Here is an 11145-nt window from a genome sequence, read left to right on the forward strand (position 1 = left end):
GTTTCTTGCTATACAACAAAGTGAATCATATCTATACATGTATCTACTCTCATTTTAAATTTCCTTCCTATTTAGGTCACCAGGAAGATATCTTTATTCTTGACCATTTCTGTACATCCATCTCCCTCAGGGATAACTGCAACATGTGGGGCTCAAGCATGTATTCACCTAGGTTCATATTTTAGATTCTAGAAGCCCATCTCCCTGAAAGTTCCATCCCTTCCAGAGTCTACATTTCCTCCTGCGATACTGAATTCCCCCTCCACTATCGCCTTTCCTTTTCCCATTCACATTGAGAAGATGTCTGAAATCACAGCTCTCTTTTCCCTTCATGATGTCCTCATGTTCTAGATTTCAGTTTCCAAGTGCCCAGAAGAAAGCTTTTAATAGTGGCAATTCTCTAGGCAGGGGCAGTACAGCTGTATATAATGGGCTCCAGATGATAGCATATGTTCTCACCACAGCGAAGACAGGGGCTGGGACTAATCCAGATGACCCTGGGACGTCCTAAGTCTCTCAGAATCTCCAACAGCTGAGCCCGAAGCTGGGCAAGTCTTGCTTCCAGGAGAACACCCTGAGATCTGTAACTCTCCTGAGGGGCAGGATAACGCTCTTGCGTTAAGCAGGGCAGTCCAGTGGTGTGTCGCAGCAGCTTCTCCATAACAGCCATGGACAGGAAGTTCCCACACAGGCTGAAGTACCTGAGCCGGGAGCAGAGGCTTAGGACAGGCAAGATGGCCTCTAGCTGGGAGTCCTTGATCCCACACAGATCTAAGTCCAGTTCCTGGAGGGTGCCTTCAACTTTCTCCAGCAGAATGCGGAGGAGCTCAGGATTAAAGTCAGTCATGTTGATACCACTCAGATCTAGGCCCTTTAGCTGACTGATGTTTGGGCTCTGGGACAGGTGGGTCAAGTCTGATTCTGTAAGCCAGCAGTTGGTTATTGACAGGTTGTCCAAGGGGGACTTCAGGCACCTGGGGAGAAACCAAACAATTAGTTCTTGGAAACTGAAGTGCCAGGTTGCATACTGGTGATAGACAAATGGCTTCTATGGAACTAACATTAGTCAGGCCAACTCTTGAGGGTCAGTACACTGATTGTCCATCTCATTGTAGGCTAAGTCCTATCACCTTCACTGTGAGACTGAGTCACCTCACAGAATCTAGAGAGCACTCTCTCCTCATCTATCAAGCAGAGTACAACATACTCTACTTCCTTATGGGGATGAATGAAGATACTGGAATGCATAAGAATATGCTATGAGGAGAGCTAGGGAGAGTCTCTTTCAAGTGTAGACATCACTGAATATTAGTGTTGGGTGATGAGATTTAAAAATAACTTCAGATAAGGCTTCCTTCAGTCCAAGTTTGGGCTCCATATGCCTCTGTCTCTGACCAAGTGAGGTCCTAGGGAGATATACATAGGAATCAACTTATGTTGCCTTCTAGAGGGGCTCACTTATATCCCTGCATCATCTACTGACTTCCTATCACTTTTTATTATCCTTTTCTCTCAATTCAGTTAACAAACAGTTCAGTTAATGTATCTGGAGCACAAAACACCATATTATAGACAGGGATACCAAGGGATCATTTCATGAAAAGTTGGGCACAATAAAGGACAGAAATGATATGGACCTAACAGAAGCAGAAGATATTAAGAAGACGTGGCATGAATACACAGAAGAACTATACAAAAAAGATCATCATGACACATGTACCCCAATGTTCATCACAGCACTGTTTATAATAGCCAGGAAATGGAAGCAACCTAGATGCCCATCAGCAAACGAATGGATAAAGAAGCTGTGGTACATATACACTATGGAATATTACTCAGCCATTAAAAATGATTTGTTTGAATCAGTTCTAATGAAATGGATGAAACTGGAGCCCATTATACAGAGTGAAGTAAGCCAGAAAGATAAAGACCAATACAGTACACTAACACATACATATGGAATTTAAAAAGATGGTAACGATAACCCTATATGCAAAACAGAAAAAGAGACACAGATGTACAGAACAGACTTTTGGACTCTGTGGGAGAAGGTGAGAGTGGGATGTTCTGAGAGAATAGCACTGAAACAAGTATACTATCAAGGGTGAAACAGATCACCAGCCCAGGTTGGATGCATGAGATGGGTGCTCAGGGCTGGTGCACTGGGAAGACCCAGAGGGATGGGATGGAGAGGGAGGTGGGGGGAGGGATTGGGATGGGGAACACATGTAAATCCATGGATGATTCATGTCAATGCGTCGCAAAAAACACTACAATATTGTAGAGTAATTAGCCTCCAACTAATAAAAATAAATGGAAAATAAATAAAATGAATCAAAAAAAAAAAAAAGCTGTATATTGTCACCCTGCTTATTTAACTTCTATGCAGAGTACATCATGAGAAACGCTGGGCTTGAAGAAGCACAAGCTGGAATCAAGATTGCCGGGAGAAATATCAATAACCTCAGATATGCAGATGGCACCACCCTTATGGCAGAAAGTGAAGAGGAACTAAAAAGCCTCTTGATGAAAGTGAAAGAGGAGCGTGAAAAAGTTGGCTTAAAGCTAAACATTCAGAAAACTAAGATCATGGCATCCGGTCCCATCACTTCATGGCAAATAGATGGGGAAACAGTGGAAACAGTGACAGACTTTATTTTTTTGGGCTCCAAAGTCACTGCAGATGGTGACTGTAGCCATGAAATTAAAAGACACTTGCTCCTTTGTCCTTGGAAGAAAAGTTATGACCAACCTAGACAGCATATTAAAAAGCTGAGACATTACTTTGCCAACAAAGCTATGGTTTTTCAAGTAGTCATGTATGGATGTGAGAATTGGACTATAAAGAAAGCTGAGTGCTAAGAATTGATGCTCTTGAACTGTGGTGTTGGAGAAGACACTTGAGAGCCCCTTGGATTCCAAGGAGATCCAACCAGTCCATTCTAAAAGAAATCAGTACTGAATATTCATTGAAAGAACGGATGTTGAAGCTGAAACTCCATTACTTTGGCCATATGATACAAAGAACTGACTCATTTGAAAAGACCCTGATGCTGGGAAAGGTTGAAGGCGGGAAGAGAATGGGACGGCAGAGAATTAGATGGTTTGATTTGGCATCACTGACTCAATGGACATGAGTTTGAGTAAACTCCAGGAGTTGGTGATGGACAGGGAGGCCTGGCATGCTGCAGTTCATGTAGTCCCAAAGAGTCGGACATGACTGAGCGACTGAACTGATAGGGAGTTTAGAAGAGGTTCACTGAGGGCACAAACCTTGTAAACATGGAGGTTCTCTTCAGGAATGCTCTGATCTGATTAGTTTCCCCACTTCAGTGTCCTTTTTACTTACCTATTTTTATCATTTCAACATAGGCACCTCCACAAAAGGAGGAAATTATAAACCCTGGGATGCAAAGAGTATGTGTCAATACTCTGCACCTCCCCAGCAGGGTGTCTCACAAGAGCCACTAGACTAGTTTAACTCTCTACCTAGATTAGTGTGGTTATGGGATATCACACTTAAAGAGAGTGCAACAAAGGAGACAATGCTTTTGACATTCTATGGTTGTGTTCAATGTTACCCAGCTAGTGGTCCACTCCTACCTGAGCATCTGGTCTAGGCAGCCTTCAAGGAAGGAGGGATAGTCCAGATGGAGATCCTGGAGGTGGCCAAGCCTCAGGAACTGAGAGGTGATTTGGGCAATGTGATCCTGCTCCTGCTCTGTGAAGGCAGACAGGTGGATGGGGGAGAGACGGAGTCTCTGCAAATTACTCATCTTTCCCAGGAGAGAGGCAAATGTGGCCAGGGTGGACAGATGCCAAATCCAATTCACTTGCACCTCCTGGATACAGTCCAGCTGCACCATGCTCAGGACCTTCACAATATTGTCCATTGGCATTGCAGAGATCTTCAGCTTCTTACAGCAGAGATGTACGGAGGCTTTTCTCCGCTCCACCCACCTAAGAAGGTAGGTGAGAAAGTTACCTAGGGTCCTTTTCTTCAGGCAAAGGTCTATAAAAATGTTCAGTGGAGCCAAGTGCTGCTTTGCCATTGAGCTCTGCTCAGCCACTGGTGCCATTCTTGAGCTTGAGCACTCATAACTGCTAGCTCCAGACCACATGCTCCAGAAGTTCTGGCCAGTATTCCGTAAATCTAGCACCTGTAGTTTGCACTTCCTAGAGGAACAAGGAAATTGATGAGGATGTATCAAAATCCACACAGAATAAAAAAACAGCCTAACAATTTGACAACATCCTGCCCACCTGTGCTGTAACTTAACATTTCTGACATCATCTGCTGCCTTGTTCACTACCCTCTCTGCCTCACTATCCTCCATGCCCCTTCCCCTTTTATCCTTTCTGGTTCTCCACTTTAGCGTATCAAGGCTCTTTGAGGAGGTGGGAAATGTTCTTCTAAGCTCCCATTCACTACAGGCACTCTTCAACTTCCAGAAGGTACTTCCTTTAGCAACAAGGTTTCTGCGTTACCATTTTCAGAACCCTTTCCACCCACCTGTTTTCAACCCACCTATCTCCTCTGGGACATTCAAGATTTTATCAAGGTGCCTTAAACACACTCACCTGGAACGAACCTTCTGGGCCAGCAAACCATCAAGTGCTTCCAGCACTGCTTGTAAAGGCCCCATATGAGGCATGTCAATCAAGCCTCCCAGAGGCAGGCGGACAAAGGGCCAGGCTTGCACCATGGCCTTCAGGGTCTCGATGTGTCTCCCGTGGAATGCCTCCATGAAGAGGGGTGGGAAGAGCTCTGTGGGCAGATCCTCCAGAACAGAAAAGGCCAAAGCATCATCCCTCAGCAGGTGCTTTCCTGCCAGGTCCAGGAGTCTGGATGGGTTCCGGACACTCATCTTGACTCTACAAGAAAAGGAATCCTGTAGAAACTGCCAGGGCACAAGGCATCCATCTCAGGCCAAGCAGAAGCACACCTAAGACATTCTCCCACCCTTTCAGAAGAACCTACTCAGAGCCAAGGTCACTGGTCTGGCAGGGGTGGAAATGCCTCAGTCAGCCCATGTGACACTCTGGCCTCAATGGGCACAAAGCTATAACTCTTTCCTTACTGGTTTCAGAACAAACCTCTCACAAGTACCAATGAAGAAAATAGACAGTCACTAGCCTGTTTAGTAACATCCATTGCTTTGCATGATTCAGGTCCCACTAGAAAGTGGATACCACGAAGCCTGAGAGTTCACTCCAAACTTTATTTGGGGAAGAGTTTCAAATAATCTCTTTGAGCCCTACATTAGTGAGAGTCATGTGGACTAGCACAGCCTCCAACCTGAGTTACCTCTAACATGAATACCATTGTGTTCAAAATATTTAATTTAAATTTCATGAAATAAAATTCCAAAATGGATGCTTTTCATTAAAAATACCTCCTTTGTAAAGTCATTTTAAATTGATATCAACTAAAGCACAAATCAAAATGCTTGAGATTGAGGCAAAACTACACTGCTAGGCAAAACTAAAACATGAAATGTGTTCATGTGAGAGAAACAATTTTTTGAAAGCTCTCACTGCATCCAGAGATACATGCCACCCTTCAAGACTTAATCATGGGTAAAAAAGGGTGTCCTCATGAGGACGGTAACTTACTGCTCTGGTGGGGCTGGTGGGGCGCTCAGATCTCAGATGCTGTGGAGAACCCAGTTGGTATCTCTAGAGCAGGAAGATTCTGCATCTCTTTTCCAGTGCTTCAGACTTTTAAACACCTTTCTATTCCCATCATCCCTCTGTCCCACTACTAAGCCAATCAGTAAAGGACACCTGATTAGGTTACCGAGTGCCGATTGGATCATCATATTTCTGTAGGTTAGTTGATTGAATCCGATACACATTCAGGAGACAGAGGATGATGGGGTTGCTGGATAATCAAGGACCCATTCACTGGTTCACAAAGACATTATTCTAGGTGATATTAAGGTAGTAAAAGACGGCTTCTCTGTGGCTCAGTGGTAAAGAATCTGATGGCAATGCAGGGACATGGGTTTGACCCATGGTCGGGGAAGGCACCACAAGTCAAGTAGCAACTAAGCCTATGTACCACAACTACTGAGCCTTTGCCCTAAAGCCTGGGATGACAGAGGATGAGATGGTTGGATGGTGTCACCAACTCAATGGACGTGAGTTTGAGCAAGATGTGGGAGTTGATGATGGACAGGGAAGCCTGGCATGCTGCAGCCCATGGGGTCGCAAAGAGTCGGACACGACTGAGCGCCTGAACTGAACTGAATTGAACTGGAAACTGAAAGTACTGAAACCGATGCTCTCTGGAGCCCATGCTCTACAACACAAAAGGGCACAGCAGTGAGAAGCCCATGTACCTCAACTAAAGAGTAGCCCCCACTCGCCTCAACTAGAGAAATGCTTGCTCAGCAACAAACCTAGCGCAACGAAAAATAAAATATAAAATTTAAAAAAGATAGTAAAAGAGAGTGGACCAGTAGACACGGTGTCACCTTACTGCTTTGTTTTGTTTTTTCCTCAGAAAGCTGGGCTCAGCACAACAAACTGCAGAAGAAGATTAAAACTAAGATGTGAGATGAGGATGAAGTGTGAATCCTGTGATCAAGGCTTATTTTCCAAGACTGAGAGGCAGTGGGCACTGTGGGCTCTTTGGGAACTTGGAGTCAGAGAAGAAATAAACCTGGGTCATTCCCAAATAACCTTGCCATCCAGAGGCAGCTGCTACCAGGAGAGGTTTGCTTGTTTGTTTGTTAATTTTTCTCACTGAGGACATTTTCCAGAGGGTAAATTTCCCCAACTATTTTTCAGGGTTCTTATAAGCCAAATGTAATTTTATTGGCCCCTTTCCAAGTGAATTTACATAATTACTGTTTCCTCAAACTTCAAACTTTGCTAAGTTCAACACAAATTCTGATCAAGGTAATGCCATTAGGTACAGAAATAAAGTTCTATTTTTCTTGTCAGAAATATTAGCGCCTTTCCTACACTAAATACAGAAGCTCTTATTGATGTTTAACATTCTACCAATTCAGGGATGACTCCCACTTTAGGCTGCATCAGACAAAAACTCCTTTGAAGTTTAAGATCACACAGAAAGGGAGACCCTTTCTGCTATCTCCAAGAATTTTCCATGCCTCTCTCCCACCCAATTTACTTGATGCCCAAACAATTCTTATATACTACTGCCCACTAAGGTGAAGACTCTTTGAAGGGTGTTCCCCTTCTTGGCCACTTTGGGGAAGGTCCTTTTCACCACATTTCTGCCATGGTAAATAGCCTTTGCATAAGAAAAGGTTTAACTGGATTCTACTCAATAGATGTTTTAAAGTCCCGGCCACCAGTCCCTTTTATTAGTAACAATGATAAGCATAAACATCTCTGTTATGGAATACAAATTGAGTGAGGCATCGTGTCGGCACTTTTTATGTACTACTTCAGATAACCTTCAGGGAAAACCTAAATATTACTCAGAGTTTCCCCATTCTAGGCTAGTGAGCCAAGGTCACTGCTAAGTAGAGTAATCTACCCATTTCTGTGCAGAGAATAATTAGCTGATGGGATGAGAAGGACTCTCCCAAGTTGCCAGGAAACCTAAACATTGGAAAGGACTGTCTGAGAGACTTCATTTGATGTTAGCAGAAATGTGGAATTTGAGAAGTCTAAGCTTGGGATGTTCCTATAGGATTACAGCTTCCATGAAATCCAAAAGGAGCATTGGATCCAAATGGAGCAAGTTCCAAAAGAAGCGAGAGGCTCACCTTTCATTCCCTTGCAGTTAGCACCTCCAGTCCAGAGATAAACAAAAGGGACTTTTAAGCTACTTAATACATGCTAGTGAGTGTGTGAAGAAAAGGGAAGCCTCTTATACTATTGATGGGAATGTAAATTGTTGCAGCCACTTTGGAAAACAGTATGCAGGTTCCTCCAAAAACTAATAATAGACTTGCTATCTGGTCCAGCAATCCCGACTCCCAGGCAAATACCCAGACAAACTAATAGTAAAAAAGTTATGTGCACCCCTATATTCACAGCATCATTGTATACAATAACCAAGACATGGAAAGAACCTAAATGTCCATCGACAGAAGAATGAATAAAAAATATGTGTATATATATATACGCACACATACATACAATGGAATATTACCCAGCTATTAAAAATAATGAAACAATGTTATTTGCAGCAATGTGGATGGACCTAGAGATTACCATACTAAGTGAAGTAAATCAGAACAAGAAAGACAAATACTGTACAATATCACTTATATGTGGAGTATAAAACATGACACAAATAATAGCTCAGTTGGTAAAGAATCTGCCTACAATGCAGGAGATCCCAGTTCAATTCCTGAGTCAGGAAGATCCACTGGAGAAGGGATAGGCTACCCACTCCAGTATTCTTGGGCTTTCCTTGTGGCTCAGCTGGTAAAGAATCTGCACACAATGTGGGAGACCTGGGTTCAACCCCTGGGTTGGGAAGATCCCCTGGAGAAGGGAAAGGCTATCCACACCAGTATTCTGGCCTGGAGAATTCCATGGACTATATAGCCCATGGGGTCGCAAAGAGTTGGACATGACTGAGTGACTTTCAATTTCAATTTTTCACAAAACAAGTCACAAATTTAAAGAACCAGTAGACTTAAAGTTGCCGAAGGCGAGGAGTGCAACGGAGGGAAGAACTGGGAGTTTGGGATTGGTAGATGCAAACTATTATATATAGGATGTATAAACATCAAGGTCTTACTATATTAACCTGTGATAAACATAATGGAGAAAAATATGAAACAATATATATATATAACTGAACCAATTTGCTGAACAGTAGAAATTAAACAGAACATTGTAATTCAATTATACTTCAAAAACATTAAAAAAAATAATCTAGGGCTTCGCTGGTGGTCCAGTGGTTAAGAATCCACCTTGCAATACAGGATCACCGATCTGATTCCTGGTCCAGGAAGATCTCACATGATACTCACAGGGAAACTTAGCCCAAGAGCCACAACTGCTGAGTTTGTGCCCTAGAGCCCTTGAACTACAACTACTGAGCCCATGGGAAGCAACTACTGAAGCCTGTGCACCCTAGAGCCTGTGCTCCAAGACAAGAGAAGCCACCACAATGAGACACCTGAGCACCACAATGAAGAGTATCTCCCATTCACCCCAACCTCAGAAAGCACACACAGCAATGAAGACCCAGCACAGCCAAAATAAAAATAAATTACTTAATTAAAAAAAATAAAATTGAATTCTCTGAAGAAAACTCATAGGCTAACCTGAAGTCTACAATAGTGGCCAGTTTCCAAGTTGGTTATTATAGGACTTATGGGAATCTAGGGGAATTCTGAAGGACCTTCCTGAATGAGCAGCAATCTGTTGAGGGAATTGTGTCTAAGAAAATCAGAGACAGACATAGGTTTTAGTGGTGAAGACAAATTTTATTCAGGACTATGGCAATAGAGGAAAAGATACCCCATCATGTAACTGGGTTTCACTCACAATTCACCAGATACGAGTAGGGATTCACAGCCAAGAAGTAGTGTGTTTCTGGGCTGGCAAATTGTTGAGAGGAGACATTAGGTTTGGGAGGGATTCTGGCTGAACCAGAATAGATTTATTGCTAATAGATTTCTTGGTGAAGGCAGCCCAGCATGTTCAGATACCAGTGGTGGGAAGTAAGCAATTTTGATCAGATTTTTCAGGGGTGATCAATTATCAATGGTAGAAATACTTACTGAACTGGCTTAGAATTCTTGCTCAAACTGGGATTTTAGAAAAGCATCCACAGACAATCCTAGAGGATGGTTCAGGAGCCTGAATATATTTTGGTCAAAAGGGGGATGTTCTCTATTGAAAGGATTGTGTTAGGGCACTGGGTGGACTGTGCAGAGACTAATGTAGTGAAGTATGTGGCCAAATTGAAAACAGACAAGTCACTGATGATGGGCAGGGAGAGCACACAGAGGTCACATGGGACTTGGAATGAAGAGATGATCCTTTGAAAGATTTGCACGATATCTGATGAATTCTTTCTTGTTCCCTATGATGTTTGCTTGGAGATGATGCTGTAGTGGACAAAGGAGCGGGAAAGAGGAGCAGGTAGAGAGCTCAACCTGTATCCTGGCTTGGACTGAGCAGTTGTGTTGGAGACCCACAGAGGTAGACAGTCACAAGAGCCAGCATAGCAGTGGCAGTTTGCAGGACACTTGGATGTGGTTGCAGGGGAAACAGAAAGAGGAGGATGGCCATTGGAATGTTGACGGGTCCAATGGAGTCTTGTTCTCTATATATGATGATGAGTTGCTATGAACTGAATGTTTCACCAGTTTCATCATCAATGTTTCATCAGTCTCCCTCTGCTACTCCACCTCCCATACACAACCACACACACCCCACATCTTGAGTCCATATCATGAAGCCTTAGTCCCCAATGTGATGGCATTTGAAGTTACTTTTGGAGGTAACTGGGCTTCCTGGTGGCTCAGACAGTAAAGAACCTGCCTGCGATGTGGGGGACCAGGATTCAGTCCCTGGGTTGGGGATCATCCCCTGGAGAAGAAAATGGCAGCCCACTCCAGTATTCTTGCCTGGAGAATTCCATGGGCAGAGGAGTCTGATGGGCTATGGTCCATGGGGTCACAAAGAGTTGGACATAACTGAGTAACACTCACTCACTCGCTTAGGAGGTAACTAAGTTTTGATGAGGAGGTAGAGTTGGAGCTCCATTACAGGTTAGAGCCCTTAGAACCGGATGAAGAGACCTGAGCTCCCTGCCTCCCCACCAAGTGAGGAAACTAGGAAGCTTGTTCCCTCCACCACCTGGTCCTTACTGCCTCCTGATCACAGTTATCCAGGCTCCAGAATAAGAAGATACACATTTTCTTTGTTTAAGCCCCTCAGTACATGTTATTCTGTTATAATAGCCTAAATTGACTAAGAATGGAATAGAAAGAGTGTACAGGAAAGTGAAAGGTCTTTGTAGGCTCATGATCATTTTCTCATGAAAAAAATTACACAGAACACATTAAGAAGTTGGTGCTGTCCATAGTGGTTTAAAGTACATGTCATATGATAAACCTTATAATGTAATCCACTACATAAAATTCCTTAGGAATATAATAATCATTCTTTCATTCATTATTACAAGTCATGTCTTAT

The 11145-nt window shown here is 43.2% G+C and overlaps 1 protein-coding gene across 1 annotated transcript; it reads right to left on the reverse strand.

Moving 5' to 3' along the window:
- Positions 1 to 400: 400 nt before the first annotated feature.
- LOC122451713 (PRAME family member 8-like) lies at positions 401 to 6301 on the reverse strand. Its single transcript, XM_043484628.1, has 4 exons — positions 6276 to 6301; positions 4582 to 4875; positions 3604 to 4176; positions 401 to 974 (listed from the first exon to the last, which is right to left on the reverse strand). The coding sequence occupies exons 1-4, from the start codon at positions 6299 to 6301 to the stop codon at positions 401 to 403; spliced, it is 1467 nt and encodes a 488-aa protein (XP_043340563.1).
- Positions 6302 to 11145: the final 4844 nt, after the last annotated feature.

This window comes from Cervus canadensis, chromosome 13 (assembly GCF_019320065.1).
Source record: "Cervus canadensis isolate Bull #8, Minnesota chromosome 13, ASM1932006v1, whole genome shotgun sequence".
NCBI classification, from domain to species: Eukaryota; Metazoa; Chordata; class Mammalia; order Artiodactyla; family Cervidae; genus Cervus; species Cervus canadensis.